Consider the following 18,574-nt stretch of genomic DNA (forward strand, 5'->3'; position numbering starts at 1 on the left):
ATAGTTTTTTAAAAGTTAACGTAGGAACCAAAAAAATTTCAAAAATGTAAAGAAAAAGAAATTAAATATGTCCTGAATATAAAAAACAAATCTCACTAGAAAAATAATCTTTATTAAAATTTGTTTCATATTTGTAAAGTATATAATGAAACTACTAAAATTAAAAACTACAAAGCTGCCTCTAAGTAACTCAGTGTTATTTCTAGGAAATGGGGATATTTCCTAAGACACCTCCCTCCCCAGTCATTCACACAGACACACACACATGTACATACATACCTCTCACCCACCTTGCTTATGTGTCTTCCCCTCTGAACTCAAGGAAAGGCAAAATACTGGAAAATTTGAGCCCTGGTTATGAATACTTCAAAACAGTGTAGTCCTAATTGTGGGGAGAAGAAGAACTAGTTTATTTTACTACAGCTTTTAATTTCACCTCTGAGAAAACCTTGGACGGAAGAGGGAGTTTCCCTCTGGCTTTGATCTGTTTCTTCCAGTGGCTCTTGACAAATCACTGAAAAGGGGTGTGGCAGCAGAGATCTACCAGCACATCCTGGTCTATAGATTAGGAGCCTTGCTTTTATTTAACTTAAATTTTATTTAAATTAAATTTATTAGTTGAGGAAAAAAATGGTTAACTTTAATGTAGTCAGAACTAAAGAAATTTAGATTCACATGATACTCATTTACCTAAAAACAGTTGGAAATAAACTTTGTTTTTCAATATATAAATATAATTTCTCTTTCTTCCTCAGCTGTAATCTGACATGCTGAGAAGCTAAAAATTGTAGGATCAAAGGTGAACTAGGTAAAAAATAGTTGTTTATTCCTTAGGTTTTGTTTTTTAATGTAACACACATCGATCAACTACTAAAAAATATCTTAAATGTTAGGGTCGATACAAATAATACTCCAGCTTTTAGTAGATATAAATATACCAGCTTTTATAAGTATAAAAAGATTATCTTCTTTCATCTAATTTAATTTATTTAGAGGAATAGAAAACGTAAGCAGGCTTCTGGATAACTGAAGAAGGCAAAGACTAAGGTAGATGTGTAACAATATTTTTAATATCTAATATTGACCTAGCTAAAATGAAGATACTTTTTTAATCCATCCTTATGTACTTTTAAGAGAAAGTTAAAAATTAAATTCACATGTTGATTTATAATAAAATTCTGTACTTTTATTATTGAAGAGACAAATCCAGAATATAGTAATTTTTGTGTATTTTCAAAAAAGAATTTTATGTGCCTCCTACTTTCAGTAATGGCTATATAACATTTTTTACAAGAGCCACAGCATCTCCCTTATGCCCAAAAAAAGCCCCACGATTGCAAGGGTGGGGGAGAACTTTCACTTACATAGACTAAAAATGGGTTTGTTTTTGTTTTTTTTGCTTCCAGATTTTGTACTTCAGCTGCTGATTTGAAAATTAGATTATTTACTTCAGATCTTCAAGATAAAAATGAATACAAGGTATGTTGACAAGTATAATTCATCTTTATTTTAAACTGTATTTATTATTTTTTGCTTTTTTAATTGGTTTTATCCTAATTTAAAATGACTTTTTATGGTCATCTTTAAAATACGTAATTTAGAGTCTCATTTACTCTATTGTAGGCTATAGTAACTAGGTTCTTAGTAAGGACTGCAGAGTATAAATCTGATGTCACTTATTAAGTTAAAATATTAGGTAAGGACAGCAAATGAAGGAGAATTAGAAATTCGCAGTCAGTATAGTAGGAATATAATAGACAGGAGCACACCTCGAGTAAGAGTCAAACTTCAAGGGAATAAATGATCAGTACAGCAGACAGCAAGGCAGGATTACAAGGTGGCTAAGAGCACAGACACAGCAGCCAGACCACCTGGGTTTAAAGCCCAGCTCTACCACTTTAGTAACAGTGTGACTTTGGTTCAAGTTCCCAATCTCTTTGTGCTCATTTCTTTATCTGTAAAATGGGTATAATCATAGCATCTGTCTTATAGGATTATGAGCATTGACTGAGCTAATTCATATAAAACACTTAGAACAATGCTTTGTACATAGTAAGCTCTACATATGTGTTTTCTATTAGTATTATAAATAGACCTGCAGAATGTCAGACAAAGACAAATGCTGTATGATCTCACTTATATGTGGAATTTTAAAAAGCCAAACTCAGAAACAGAGTGGAATGGTGATTGCCAGGGGTTGAGGGGTGGGGGAAATGGGGAGATGTTGATCAAAGAGTACAAACTTCCAATTATAAGATGAATAAGTTCTGGGGATCTAATATACAGCATGATGAGTATAGTTAACAATACTGTATTATATACATGAAAGTTGCTAAAAGAGTACATCTTAAATGTTGTTACCACAAAACATAAATGGTAACTATGTGAGGTGATAGAGGTATTAACCAACCGTGTTGTGGTAATGATTTCACAATACAGTAACGCATCACGTAACAATGTTTTGGTCAGTGACAAACCGCATATACAATAGTGGTCCCATCAGATTAGTACCATTTAGCCTAGGTGTGTAATAGATTTTACCATCTAGATTTGTGTAAGTACACTCTATGATGTTTCCACAACGAAATTGCCTAACAACACATTTCTCAGAACATATCCCTGTCATTAAGCAACACATAACTGTATATATATGTATCAAACATGTGCAGCAAACGCCTTAAACTTACACAGTGTTATATGTCAATTATATCTGAATAAAAGTTAAATTAATTAAATTGCTCTCAGTTTGGGTTGAAATTGCATTATATTTTTTGTAAGAATAATATTGCCTTCTTTCTAGTAAATCAAAAATGTGAATAATGTTACAAAGAAAGATAAACTATAAACCTTTTCAGTCATTTCGAAAAGAGTAAAAATTATGCTCTAAGCTGTGTACAATGGGCTATATACAATTGTACAATAGTACAATGTACTGTATATATTAGTTAATTTAAGGCTGTACCAGTGAAAAGCCAAGTGTACACATGGCACATACAATTTTGACCCATCAAAAGTTAATGTGGTAGTTATAATAGACGTTAAATATTTATTGTTAATTTAGTTTGTCTTGTACAGTATGGCATGAGCTTTGAAGAATTATTTGGAGGACCTGGTTTTGTTAAAGTTATGCAGGAATGTTTAAATCAAATTTTCTTTATCATGATATATTTCTAAATAGTAAGCAGTACCAAGTAGAACCACTTTATTACCTTAGAACTGAGATCAAATTCAAGTTTTTAGAAGGAAAGGAGGAAGCAAGAATAATATCCATTAAAATATTTAAATATCTGCTATCTACAGGCTGTTTAGGATTTCGACTATAAAGGTGTAGACTGATTGAACCTTGCCTGCTCACATGGTCCTCTACCTCGCAGCTTTCCGTTTATTCCTTCTGTGGCCAGAAGAGGATTTCTGGGTTGTTGTGATGATGGGCTTATAATACTAGCTGTCTCCAGTGCTGGCAGTCTCACTGAGCAAGTGAATAAAGACCTTAGAAGGTGAAGTCCATACTGTGTGTTTGTTAGGTGCAGAGCATCAGGTATGAGGTAAAAAGTTGAGGGAGACTCTATCTCAGTGCCCCTGGAAAGTTCTCTTAGCATTAATTTTTATTTGAGCTTTATGTAACCAGTGAGAAAGGAGGTGAGATGAGGACAGGTACAGTAAAAAAGTATGTGTGTTTTTGTAAGAAATGCATACTAGAAAAGAAAGATCAAGCTAATAGCAGTATGTTGAATGATCAGCTTCTTTCCAAGATAAACCTTCCAGAAAAGTGGGTGAATAAATCATGCTTTAAAAATAGATTGCTTAAGAAATATTTATAGAAAAGAGAAGCATGCAGTGAAAGTTTTTAAGGCAGCGAAGTAAAAATATGAGGTAGGAATATTGTGGATTATTTTCCTGTGTTCTAATTAACTTTTCCCCTTATGTCAGGTTTTAGAGGGCCATTCAGATTTCATTAATGGTTTGGTGTTTAATCCCAAAGAAGGCGAAGAAATTGCAAGTGTGAGTGATGATCACACCTGCAGGTACGTTGCTTATGTTACAACCACATTTTTGAATTTTCATCTTATTTTAATGAGAATTACATTTTAAAAATTAGAGAAAATGTAACTTCTATATATACCCCACAAAATGTTGTAAAAGAAGCATACTTTATTTAAATTCTAAGTATGGCACAAACACAAGTTTCAAAACAAGTTAGTTGAGTTCTCCTCCCAGTTGGTAGAAACTTCCCTTGCTGATTCATGGGTGCCTCTCTGCCTCTTATTTTAGATTTACACATTTATGAAATCTAAATGTACGTTGGGTCAAATTCTCCAACACTGGGCAAGATCAGTAGGGTAACAAAAGGCAGTTGCCATATTGTGAAGTCATTTCACAGATCCTGTCTGATAAGTTAGTGTTTAATAACGAACTGTGAATCTCATTTACTAAAAGCAAGACTCATGGGAAATTCTGTTTTGACAAATTTGAAAGTCTATATATAAGGTTTTCTGTAGATATAATACATTTCAATATCACGTTCTTCCACCCCACCCTCTAGTTTGGAATGAATGAGGTAGCTATAACATTTAATAAGTGCCTAAAGCTGGACAATATCACAAGTAGGGAACAAGATGAAGAGCAAGAGTGGGAAGTGGAAATAAGCTGAGGAGTCAGGAGTGAAATCATGGAATCAGTCATTAGAGGAGTACCAATTGCTTCATTTGCTTTAACAGACCTGTGAGCGAAAAAAAAACTACTGCTGTGCTGTTTGGCATAGTTTTAATGTTTGATAAGGCTATGACAAAATCATTAGTATTTATAAACACTTCTATACTTATAAAACTATTAAATACGTGCCCTTTCACTTCATTGGAAGTAAAGCCACTAGCTACTTTTTAAATTTCAATCTTAATAGCTCATCTTTTTAAAGTTACAGAGTCATAGGCCATTATTCTTTATGTACTGCCTGTTAAAATTTTCATGTCAAGGTCATGAAAGATTTACATGACGTTAAGATTCTAGGGCCCCAGCTGTTACAAAACCAAGTTTGTATAGAGACTTGAAGAGTAAATGGGATCATTTTTAAGGTAAAAGTTAGATTAGATCACTAGAAATAAATAATGACATTTTAGTTCTGTAACACATGGACTTTGCTAATCACAAGCATTTGGAATAATGAAACCTGAGAAGGGGGAAAATGAGTGTCTTTGCAAGCCAAGGAGTAGACTGAATAGTGAACAACAGCCAGAGAGACCTGGGATCACAGTCAGTGGTCTGTGATTTTTTTTTTTTTTTTTTTTTTGGTTGTAGACTTTGAGATTTTTGTAGACTAGTAAAATTGTCTTAAAAGTTTGGGGGGACTGACAGAGGGTTGCCAACTTTTTATTTTGTCAAGTAATAAGAATTTTAAAAGGCCTACTGCCTTCTATTATTACCTTCATTTTTTAAATGAAAGAACATTATTGCTCTAAAAAGGAGAAAAGGCTTAACTTCATCAGAGTAAGTTCTTTAATTTAAATATATTTAACTTTGAAAAATTCACTACACTGCCCCTAATTTTCTTATTTTGCTAGACCGGTTGATGGTCTTTCAGCAAATACTTACTCTTCCTTCTCCCTTCACATGGAAGGAGGAGATTTTCCCACTCTGTTGGGCTTAGCCGTGTGACCTATTTAGGCCAATGTAATGTTAGTAGGTATGACACAAGCAGACACTTTAAATGTTGTACTTGGTTTGTGGTGACCTACTCTCCTCTGTCTTCTGTAAGATGAGTGTGTCCTAGATTAGTCCTGGTCCCAGAATGAGAAACACGTGGAGCAGTTATGCACCCTCTGGCATTATGAAATAGAGCTTCCTACAGACCCATAAGCAAGAAACTTATTCTTTTTGTAAGCTGCTGAGATTTTGGAGTTGATAACATTGCAGCAGTAGCTGGGAAGCTAAATTTAGAATTCATCAGCTTAGTTTGCCAACCAGAAGTAAAGGACAATTCTAATTGGCTATTAAAATTAAACCTCTTGGACCAAAATCTAAGCAATATAGATAAGATTTTAAAAAGAAACAGATATAAGTAAATCAAGAAGTTTAAAGTAAGGAAGAGTAGTAAATATCATATATTCTCATAGTAACAAGGGAAAGAAGGAATTCTGAGGAGACAGACTACAATAGAGAAACATTTCAGTACAACTATCTTCATTAACTCAAAGTATAGAATTGTCGAGTTACAAATAAAGACACCAGCCAAATGGTAACTGCAATTTGGGCAGAGGAAATAGCCATTTACGTCCCAGGAGTCATTCCTGTCACTATACTAAAGTAATGCCTGCCATAATCTAGGTCTGCATGTTGGTTGTAAAGGTACATTAGTGAACTCCTTGTCCAATCACAGTCAAAGCCTGTGTCATCTTGGGAGTACTTTTATATGCAGGTGATACCATGCTTAAAAAAAACATGCTAAGTAGAATAACTAGACTGAAGGTCAGTACGGAAGTAGAGGATTTGAGCAACATTATAAACCAGCTAGGCCTAGCCATCATACACAAAACACTCCAGACATCAGCAGAACACAGATTCTTCTCAAGTGCACATGGGACATTCTCCAGAGTAAACCATATGTTAGGCCTCAAAACAAATCTAAATAAATTTTAAAAGACTGAAATCACACAAAGTATCTTCTTTGACCACAGTGGAATGAACTAGAAATCAGTAACAGAAGGAAAACTGGAAAATCCACAAATATGTGGAAATTGAACATCGTACTCTTAAACAGACAATGAATGGATCAAAGGAAAAAATCACAAGAGAAATTAGAAAATATTTTGAGATGAGTGAAAATGAAAACACAATATACAAAATTTATGGGATGCAGCAAAAGCAGTGCTCAGAGGGAAATTTATAGCTGTAAACACCTACATTAAAAAAAGAAGAAAGAGCTCAAATTGATAACCTAAGTTTACACCTTAAGGGGCTAGAAAAAGAACAAAGAAAACTCAAAGCCAGCAAAAGGAAAAGATTAGAGCAGAGATAAACAAAATAGAGAACAGAAAACAATGGAGAGAATCGATGACACCAAAAATGGGTTCTTTTGAAAAGATATGACAAAATTGACAAATCTTTAGCTAGACAAACAAAAAAAGAAAGAGCATGCCAATTAGTAAAATCAGAAAAAGTGGGGACATTACTTCCACCCTTACAGAAATGAAAAGAATTAGAAGAGAATACTATGAACAGTTGTATGCCAACAAATTAGATAACTTAGATGAAATGGACAAATTCCCAGAAATACAGAACTGCCAAAACTCAAGCAAAAAAATAGGAAATCTGAATAAACCTATACCAAATAAAGAGATTGAATCAGTAATCAAAAACTTCCCAACAAAGAAAGCCAGGACAAAATGCTTCACTGTAAAATTCTGCCATTTAGGGAAGCATTAACACCAGTCTCTCAAATGTATCCAGAAAATAGAAGAGAAGGGAACACTTTCTAACTCATTCTATGAGGCCAGCATTACCCTGACACGAAAGTCAGACAAAGACATCACAAGAAAAGAAAACTGCAAACCAATATCCTTTACAAATATAGATGCAAAAATCCTCAGCAACATCTAACTAAAACTAGAAGACGACAAAGGGGCAAATCTTCATGACCTTGGATTTGGCAATGGTTTCTCTGATATGACTCCAAAAGCACATGGAACAAAAAAAAAGATAAATTGACTTCATCAAAATTTTAAACTTTGGGGCATCAGAGGACACTGTCAAGAGAGTGAAAAGACAATTCACAGAATGTGAGAAAATATTTTCAGATCATATATTTGGTAAGGGTTTCATATCCAAAACATATAAAGAACTCTTATAATTCAGCAATAAAAAGACAACCTAATTAAAAAATGGGCAAAAGACTTGAATAGACAGTTCTCCAAAGAAGATATACAAATAGCCAACAAGCACGTGAAAAGAGGCCAAATTTCATTACTCATTAGTGAAACGGAAATCAAAAGCAGAATGAAATACCACTTCACACTCACTAGGATAGCTGTAAGCAAAAAAACAGAAAATAGGAAGTGTTGGCAAAAATGTGAAGAAATTGGAACCCTCATACTTTGCTGATGGGAATGTAAATGGTCCAGCCACTGTGGAAAACCGTTTGGCAGTTCCTCAAAAAGTTAAGCTTGTAACCCAGCAATTCCATCCCTAGGTATAGACCCAAAAGAATTAAAAACAGGTGTTCAAACAAAAACTTATAAAGGAATATTCCTAGCAGCACTATTCACAATAGCCAAAAGGTAGAAACAACCCAAATGTCCATTAGTGGATGAATGGGTAAACAAAATGTGATGTGTCCATACACTGAAATATTATTCAGCTATAAAAAGGAATGAAGTACAGATACATGCTACAAATTGATGAAATTTTAAAACATTATGCTAAGTGAAAAAAGCTAGGCATAAAATACTCTGATTCCATTTATGTAAAATCTCCAGGGATAAGCAAATCCATAAAGACAGAAAACAGAGTAGTGGTTGCCAGGAACTGGGGGGAGGCGGGAACAGGAGTGACTACTTAATGGGTACAGTGTTTCCTTTTGGGTTAATGAAAATGTTCTGTAACTAGATAGTGGTGATGGTTGCACAACATTGTTAATGTACTAAGCGCCCCTAAATTGTACACTTTAAAATGGTGAGTAAGGGGCTGGCCCCGTGGCTTAGCAGTTAAGTGTGCGCGCTCTGCTACTGGCGGCCTGGTTCGGATCCCGGGCGCGCACTGACGCACCACTTGTCCAGCCATGCTGAGGCCGCGTCCCACATACAGCAACTAGCAGGATGTGCAACTACCTACTGGGGCTTTGGGGAAAAAAGGAGGATTGGCAATAGATGTTAGCTCAGGGCCCATCTTCCTCAGTAAAAAGAGGAGGATTGGCATGGATGTTAGCTCAGGGCTGATCTTCCTCACAAAATAAATAAAATAAAATGGTGAGTAAATAAAGGAGTAAAATAAATGAATACAATTTTTTAAATACTAAGCTTTACTATGTAAAATATGCCCTGTGCAAGGGAATATTACATTATCACATATATGTTAACAAAAGAGACTATATCATAGGAGCAGTCCTACAATACGGATTCTTAACATTTGTCTTATAAAGAGCAGAAGGAATATTTCTCTCTGACTCAATGCCCACTTAAAAAATAGTAGTTTTTAAAATAAATTCAGTATTTTGATCTATACATGTTTTCTGATGTTTGACTTTGGCATTTCCAAGAGAGACACAATATTATAATCAGCTAGGAGATTTGTGTCCTTAGAGACACCATTTCAAAACAATGTATTCCTTGAACAGGTTTGTAAAGTTTATATATTTCATTGAAAATTGCCAAATTCTGAATCAGACTGAATGAAAATAGTTCTCACTCGTACTAGTATGCCAATCTATCCATTAAAAAGTTGTCCCTTGTTTCTCTCTTCTTATAGAGAACAAATAAATGTAGAGAATAAATTAAGATATAGACTAGTTCATTCAGTCAGCAAATAACAAGTGTCCTGGCACTGTGCTAGGTTCTTGGTAATTACTGATTTATTTTTAAACCTGTGACTAATTGTTTCAGAACCATTTCAGGCTTCTTTAAGACTGACAAAGGCATTTTATTTTCTATAAATGAATTACAATATTAATAAGTAAATATAACTAAATATTTTATTGAGTGCTTTACTAACCACCATTCTAAGTGCCTTACCTTTGTAAATCTATTTAATTTTTATAACAGCTCTTAGGTACTATTTTTATCCTCATTTTACAAGATGGGGATCCAAGGCATGGAGAGTCTCAGTAATTTGTGGAAAGGGACGTAGCTGTTAAATAGAGGAACAGGAGTGTCAGGCCGTCTGGCTCTAGTACCTGGGCTCTTGACTCACTCATTCACTCTTCTGCCTGAGTGGCAATTTTCAAGTTCATCCTGAGAAGATGGTGTTTGTATTCAAGAATACTTTAGGGGCCAGCCTGGTGGTGCAAGTGGTTAAGTGCGTGCGCTCCGCTGCAACAGCCCGGGGTTCGCAGGTTCGGATCCTGGGCGTGCACCGATGCACCGCTTGTTAAGCCATGCTGTGGTGGTGTCCCATATAAAGTAGAGGAAGATGGCCACGGATATTAGCTCAGGGCCAATCTTCCTCAAGAAAAAAGGAGAGGATTGGCATCAGATGTTAGCTCAGGGCTAGTCCTCCTCACAAAAAAAAAAAAAAAAAAGAATATTTTAGATCTTTTTTACTTCTCTACTTTCTGTAATACAACTGCATTAATTCAAACTATGAACCAAGGTGCTATTCATAATATAAAATGTTATTATAGAAGATGATAGATTAAATTTTATCTAAGATTCCATCTAGTTTTAGTATTCTGTAATCTGTGCAAGTTTATAAGAAATTTGAGTTCTCATTTAAGTCAGCGGTTCTTTATCAGTCCCAATACTCCCTTTTTTTAACAAATATTTTATAATGCCTACTATATAAACTTACTCGTAAAATATAGTCTATAAAATATATAATTATAAAAAATATTATAGTACCTGAATTGTGCTATACATTTCTATAAAAAGAAAACAAACTGTATAGAATAGCAGTGCAGTGTGTATATGCTCAGATAACGACTACATAAGAAGACATAGTGAAGTACTCTTTGTCCCTCTTTATAATGAACAAATTTGAATAGCAGAAAAATACAACAGGAAAATGTAAGGCAGAGGCAAGGCTGCCAAGTTGCACAATTCTAGGCATATGGTTTGCATAGAGCACAATGTAAATAGTGCCATCTGGAGTTCTGCAGTGTCATAGCCCTGAGAAAAACTACAGTTATTAGAATAAAAGCTTATGTCAGTAGTAATAGAAAAAAATTAAGGAGAGTGAAAGAGGGAAATAATGTTAACCAAAATAGAAATAACATGACAAGAAAAATTATAGGATGTCAAGTTGAAAAAATAAGGAAGGATAATATCCTTACAAATCAGCCAGTTTTTATATGGATAGTATTAAAATAATTCACTATTATGCCATGGGATGGAGTACTAACAAAGACTGCAAAAAACATCTCCTGTCTTGACCTGTCCCCACCTTTTAAGGTATTCCTGAATTTGACTCGGACGTTCAAAAGTCCTGTAGAACGTGTAGCATTCCTGGTTCTCATCCACTAAATGGCTGTAGCACCCCAATCATGAGGACAATCAAAAATGCCCCCTAGGTGTTGGAACCACCCTGTGTTAAGAATCATTGATTCAGATTATAATGTGTGACCAGGCACTATTCTAAGTTTTATATGAATTAATTCATTTAATCCTCAAAAACCTTTTATGGTAGGTTCTCTTTTTATAGTTGAGGATCCTGGATAGTCTGGTTTTTTAAGGAAGATCAGCCCTGAGCTAACATCCATGCCAATCCTCCTCTTTTTGCTGAGGAAGACCTTCTCTGAGCTAACGTCTATTGCCAGTCCTCCTTCCTTTTTCCCCCAAAGCCCCAGTAGATAGTTGTATGTCATAGTTGCACATCCTTCTAGTTGCTGTATGTGGGACGCGACCTCAGTGTGGCCGGAGAAGCGGTGCGTTGGTGCGCGCCTGGGATCCGAACCCGGGCCGCCAGCAGCAGAGCGTGCGCACTTAACCGCTAAGCCATGGGGCCGTGCCGGCCCCCGGACAGTCTGGCTCTGAAGCACTACAACTACACTGTTTCTACTTCAAGGTCTATGAGAAGTTTTAGTCTTTTTATATTATTGAAAAAGCAGATATTCGTAATACCTGTGTGTTATGATCAAAATCAAGTGTTAGGTAGGGCTTAATAAAATTGTAGAATTGTACTTAGAGTCATTTTTAAGGCATCATCATCATGGCGGTGTGAGGGGATTCCTTTGTCTTTCCCCTTCAATCTACAGCAAGTAAAACATCCATAACCCGAAAAAGACTACATTGTCCAACACACCAGGACACTGGAGAGATCAACATGTTGGTCCATACAAAGGTGGGTAGATTGGAGGACATAGAGGCCACTAAACAGGGAACAGTAGAGGCAGTATCCAGGACCCTGGAACTCTGGCCGTGGCAGCTGAGCCAGCCAACCCCTAGCCCCAAAGAACTCAGCAGGCACCAGCCCAGGCACAAGTGCAACTCAAGCCAGCCAACCGCAGCAGCACCTGCAGCCATAGGGAGCGAAGCAGCAGCAGAGGTGGAGCCTCATGATTCCACGCCCTCGTCCAGGACTCAGAGCCTGGTAGCAGCAATGGAGGTGCACACAGGACTCATCCCAACCACAGTGGTGCGTGCCTATGGCCACAAGGTAACAGGCAACAGCAGAGGCAGTGCCCCATGAACCTGGCCCCCTCCCTACCCTCCCCCTTCCCCCACCACAGCGGCAAAGCTTTCAGCCCAGGTGATCCAGTTGCGTGGTGGAGGCGTCAGCCATCCCTGTACTCCTGGCGGCACAGCCAGCAACCGCAGCAACACAGGCAGCAGCAAGGCATCAGTAAGGCATCAGTGACCCCCAGAGGCACAGACCATGATGACAGGAGTACTGATTCGATGCCCCAGACAGAGGCTATGGAGAGTGGAACATGCAGATCCTCAATTATAGCCAAAGGCAGCTTGGGCAAGAGAAGCCAAAAACTAGCGCTATAGCGCCACCTACTGAAAGACAAAAGAAAGGCCTCTAATCTCCAACTAATTTAGAAGTTTGAATCAAAACAAACAAAGCTATACCTAAATAAGAAAAGTGTTTGCTACACAAATGTCCTAGCAGAGGTATAACTCACTAAGCACCACAAAAAGCCACAGTAACACAACATCACAAAAGGAAAGTAACAGTTCTCCAGAAACCAAACAAAGTCATGGAAGATTGTTTGTGATCTAAGTGATAAAGAATTCAAAATAGCTGTCATGAAGAAACTCAACAAGCTACTAGAAAACTCAGCATGGCAGTTCAGTGAGCTCAGGAATAAAATCAACAAATAGAAAGAATACTTTACCAAAGAGATTGAAACTCTAAAAAAGAACCAAACAGAAATTCTAGAGCTGAAGAAGTCAACAAGTGAGATGAAGAATGCATTAGAAAGCATAGAAATAGAGCAGGCCATATGGAAGAGAGAATTAACAAGCTCAAAGATAGAAACCTAGAAATGGTGCACGTAGAAGGGGAGAGAGAAAGAAGATTAAAAAAAAAATTAGAAATTCTACAAGAATTATTCAACTCCATTAGAAAGGGCAACATAAGAATAAGGGGTATTCCAGAAGGAGAAGAGAGAGAGAAAAGGGAGCAGAGAGCTTATTTAAAGGTAAAATAGCTGAGACCTTCCCAAACTTGGGGAAGGAACTGGATATACAAATCCATGAAGCTAATAGAACACCCAATTATCTCAACACAGAAAAGACCTTCTCCGAGAAGACACATGATAATAGAACTGTCAAAAATCAGTAACAAAGAAAGAATATTAAAGGCAGTCAGGAAAAAAACAGTAACTTCCAAGAGTTAGGTCTATGGAAGTGTTACCATCTTCTGCTTGTGAAGAATTTATAATTTTTGGAAGATAATCTTTGCTGAAACACTCTAGTACCAATTCTTGAAATGAAGATGTCATGTTCCTTCTTCATACTTCATTAGCCCAGTTTTCAGATGAAGAAGAAGAGTAAAAAGAAACAGTCTTTTCTAGAGGATGAGGGAAATTACTCTAGGGTAGACTGCTCTGACCTTTTCACTAATAAGGTATTCTGCAGGGTCAGCCATGCTTTACTACCTTAGAGTCATCACGGCACCTGGAAGAGTGCTCAGTGTGTGAGTGGGTGAAGCAATGAACACAGCTCTGTATCTGTCACTGCGTCTTTATAAAAAAAAAGATGCAATTACCAAACAAAGCATCTGATAGGAGATGTGTTTAAGAAAAGAAATAACCAAGTAAATCATGGGATTGCTAGCCATTCGGCCTCATGTTCTCCACCATTTCCTTTATGGCCCCGCCTCATGTCCACCATATACAAATAGACCCATATATATACACACGTATACACATATAAACATAAATGTATGTGTCTGTGTGTATATGCATATACACAGGAAAATGTAAATACTAGTGTTCATAATTATGATCCAACATTATCAAAAGAAGGTTAAAATTATTACAGTATTTGAGAGATAAATAAGTGCATATTCATTTAGAAATATTTATTATCCCCTACCTCCAAAAGAAGGTAAAAATGGTGTTTAAGTATTTAATGGGTTAAGTTTATTATTTTAAAAACTCACTAATACAGAACATCTTATTCCCAGTTGGTGCCAAATAACAGATGTTTTTGTATATTAAAAACAGTACCGTTCTGTAAGAACAAGTCAGATCAACAAGTATTTATTAAACACGTTTAGTATAGCCAACATTTAGTACTTTGGGGGATACAAAAGAAATAGAAGACCCAGTACTCACTGTAACTACAAAGGATGTCAGAAGTAAATCCTTTTCTCCCCTCCTCCTCAGTAATCTTTTAAAATATTAGATAAAATTTATGGTGAAGGAAAATTGGCTTCTAGAAACTAAGAGATTCTTAGTTTAAGACTAAAATAATAGAGGCATGTAATGTGCCATTCACTTTGTCTATAAAACATGTGATATTAATAGTTGTCGTGTTCTCACTCCCATCATTTTTAAAAAGAGTGAGAGAAGTGGTGTGATATAAAAAATAAAGAATAAGATTTTTTTAGGAATATAACCAAATCACTGGATAAGGGAATACTCTAGTGCCTAAGATATTCACTAAGCCAATAGTATCATTTTTTGAAAAACTTGACAACAGGAAAAAGAATATTTATCAGATGTCTCCTGTGCACCCCATGCTAGCTAAGGTCTTTCTGTATTTACCTCTGTTCATGTATATTTGAGAGTCTTCAAGATCCATAGTTAAGATGGAGTGTTCCACTCCCGCCCCCACCCCGGTGGAGATCACAAAATATGTGATCTTTTTAAAAATAGTCCTTGTGGGAAACAGAGAAAAGAAGGGACTGAGAGCCTTCTGAAGGTAGGCCAATGAAGCGTTCTTTGGGAGGTTAATCCCCATTTAGGAGCAAATAAACTACACCTAAATAATTCCAGGTACAAAGTGAAATTGGGAGAATTTATATTATTGATTGTAATGTTATGGTTAAATAATTTCAGGAAAAAAGTTCTCTGCTTGTCTTCTAAAATTCCCTCTAATTTTCTGTTACATTTTGAATCAAGATCAGTTATCATATAGTTCTAACAAGAGCTTTAAGAATGGGATAAAATAGGCGGTTTGTGTTGAGTTTGGTAATCGTTTACCTCCAGTGAATGGAACATAAAAATTCTTTGTCTTCATAAGAACTGTCCAAAAATTAAACTAACACCTATTGATCACATTTGCAGGCCTTTTCTAATTCAATGCAGTGAAATAGTATGTTAATGAAAGATCATAACAGAGTAAAAGTTATAAAGTGATGGAAGAATTTTTTGAAATTGTATATGATCATGTACTGGTAACACCGCTCTCTAGTATTCAACTCTTTGTTCTCTCTCATATGCCCTTGTAGATGAAATACAAAACCAGTACTTCATAAAGTGTATTACCGTATCAGTGATTGCAGTAATTTAAGCTTGCTTTATGTGGCCCTCGTGTGGTTGCAGTAAGTGAATTATATAAATAAGAATCATATCCATAAACGTTTTTCAGGTTTATTTTGAAAGTCCATTTATGTGACTGATAAGAAATACTTTCCCTCATTTATAGCATATGTTCAAATTTTAAGTTGTAAAGTATATCAAAATTTTTCTTGGAAATAATGAAATGTTAATATTCCCTGAGTAATATTACTGGTGTTTGTGTTAAGGTTTATGTTAGTTAAAGGAAAAGTCCTTTTACTCTGAGTTCCTTAAAGATGAAATCATTACATATGATCTGTTTGAAAACTACCGTTTGGTATTTCTTTGCAGTTGAGAGTTTAATTTTGAGGTTTATTTTTAAATGTGACAAAACTTCTCACAATTCCTATCCTTCAAAAGTCTATGTTTGTTAATTCTCTGGGGTGGCCTCAGGTAGTTTCTCACCTCAGTGATGATAAACTTGTAGTTTCTGCTGAATTTCTTCATAATTTCAAGAAAACAAAATGCAGCAACAACATGTAAGCTTATAAGATTTTTTCAACCCCTCCAGTGCTTCATGAAGATGTAAAATAATAGATTATTTTTTGTGTAGTAAGGTTGGTTTATTAGTGTTATGTTTGAAACAGGCCAGTTCCGCTCCCCTCCAAAACACACACAGCCTTTGATTATGTTTTTGACTCATTTTTAATTATTGAAGGGTAAAATAATAAGCATATGCAATTATCTCTCATTTTCACCCCTATAATTATTCTTACTCTCAAGTCACTAAAATTTATGGTAATCCATTTCTTTTATCATTAATACTACTTGCTTAATAGTCTCAAGTATTAAAAAAAAAAAAGCAGAATTAGTATAATCTTATTTCTGATTATGTTTGAGACACTGACACATCCTGAAAGTACCCTTTACAAAATGCTTATTTTTTACTATCATGCTATTTTGTTGCCTCCACTGTTAAGGCTTTGCCTGGCTATCAAAGTTCTCCATAGTCTAAGCCACAAACTGAGAAAGTTTGTTTATTCACCGCTCTAACCTGCCATACCCACTGTCAAGATTTGTCCATGTAATCCCTAGATTTGGATTTTCATTTATATGATTCCCTACCTCTGACTCTTTTTGCACTTAAAACCAGATATTTTAGCACTAAATTATTTTGTAATTTGTTTCACTTTTCTTCCTGTGTGTTCACTTATTAAGGAAATATACCATATTTTTCCCTTTTTTGAGTCATCCATAGCATGATGAGTAACTTAGTGATTGATTATTTAGAAATGAGAGAGGAAAATCTTCATTTTGCTGTCACAAACTCAATGAAAAACATGTTTCTTGTCTAAAAATGTTGGAGGACCCTCTCCTGTACCCAGTAACATTGTAAAGTGCCTTTTCATCCTTATTAACTACACCCCGGTATTGCTTTTGTTCTTGCTTTCATATTTAATTAATCAATACAATGACTCATGTGATCCAGTCATGTCTTTTAGAAAGATTGTGGTTTGTATTTTTTGCTTTACCAGTTAGAGAGAGCCAAGTGGATACAGATGTGTCATTTAATGTCATCCATTCCTTCTTTTGTCTGTGTTGTCAAAAACATTTGGTAGCAGAAATTTCCTTCTACAGTGAACTCCCTAACAGTGAGCTACCAATTAAAAATGGAGAACAAACAAATAAAAAGAACGGAGTATTACCCAGAAAATTTCCTTTTGAATTCTCAGAGGGAACATCTCCCTCTACTAATTGTCAACTTAAAAGACCCTTGAGGCTATCTAGGATATTCCCAATATGCCAACACTCAATTTATGGGACCTTTTTATTAATTAAATGGGACAATTCCATTTAAATACCATATGGTAGGGATACTTAATGTTCTGCTGAAAAGCACTCTGCCTGAAATGAGGTAATAATTTTAACAATAAACTACCAAAAGTAAAGTAAGTGCAATTTGTAATCTTAGATCTGGAAAAAGCTCTTCATCCATACATTTTACGGCTATATCTAAGAGTTCTGCTTAGGACCACAGAATTGGGAGAGATGGGGGTGTTTGTTATAATTGTAGTCAAATTGGGTCAAAACTGTCATTTTATTTTACTTGAAGAGTGATGCTGTCTATCTCCAGTGCCCTTTGATTCAGTCTGTTATTGGCTTCTTAATATGTCAGCAGATTAACTTTACCTTTACCAAAGAAAAGCTTTTTCTTTGAAATTTCCCTTGCAAATATTTAAATAGGTATACATATATATTTAATATAGCTCCTGATTTTTTGTCAAGGTAGTTTAACTTGATAATGTTATATTTTTATACTTTTATAGATGTTATCTATTATCTTTCCATGTGTTTATGTGTATTAAGAAGGCTATGAAACCTTATAGCTTTTCTCTTTCTGTGATGTACCACTTTCCTGAAAAGTTTGCTTCTGTGGTTATAATTAACTTTTAGGTAATTTTATTTAATATAAACAAATTTATTAGTAAAAAATTTGGAAATATTAAAATTTTAACTTCAAAATTTTAACTTTAAAATTTCAACTTTTAATTTGTGGAGTTTTTTCGTATTACAATAGAAGCTCTCTTATCTGACATGGTCTAAACCCGTAGTTCCTTGGATAACTAAATAGTCGGTAAACTCAAGAAGTCATTTTAAAGGAATATCTACCTACCTTATTTTAATATACTATATATATGAAAATATGCCATTTGCCAGTCTTTTGATATTAGGCCAAGGCTTTTTTTCTTCTTCTTCTTAAGTTAGGAGTCCATTGATTAGCATTGGACCTCTTTTTTGCATGAACCGAAGCCATAATACAATGTATACAGTGAAAACAACACTTGCTAAAGCAGTCTTAATTCAATATATCTAGCTTTTTATGATTTTTATTGCTTAATCTTTTGTAACTCACACATGCCTTTTTTTTTTTTCTTTGTGAGGAAGATCAGCCCTGAACTAACATCCATGCCAATCCTC

General features: G+C 35.3%; 1 protein-coding gene across 1 annotated transcript in view; it reads left to right on the plus strand.

The window, feature by feature from the left end:
* The window catches only part of NUP37 (nucleoporin 37), a 46,355-nt gene that overhangs the window by 16,053 nt on the left and 11,728 nt on the right, over positions 1–18,574 (plus strand). The window contains exons 3-4 of the mRNA XM_058568552.1: positions 1,407–1,479; positions 3,931–4,025. Coding sequence (XP_058424535.1) covers positions 1,407–1,479; positions 3,931–4,025 — 168 coding nt within the window. The remainder of the gene's footprint in view (positions 1–1,406; positions 1,480–3,930; positions 4,026–18,574) is intronic.

This window comes from Diceros bicornis, chromosome 25 (genome assembly GCF_020826845.1).
Source record: "Diceros bicornis minor isolate mBicDic1 chromosome 25, mDicBic1.mat.cur, whole genome shotgun sequence".
Taxonomy (NCBI): domain Eukaryota; kingdom Metazoa; phylum Chordata; class Mammalia; order Perissodactyla; family Rhinocerotidae; genus Diceros; species Diceros bicornis.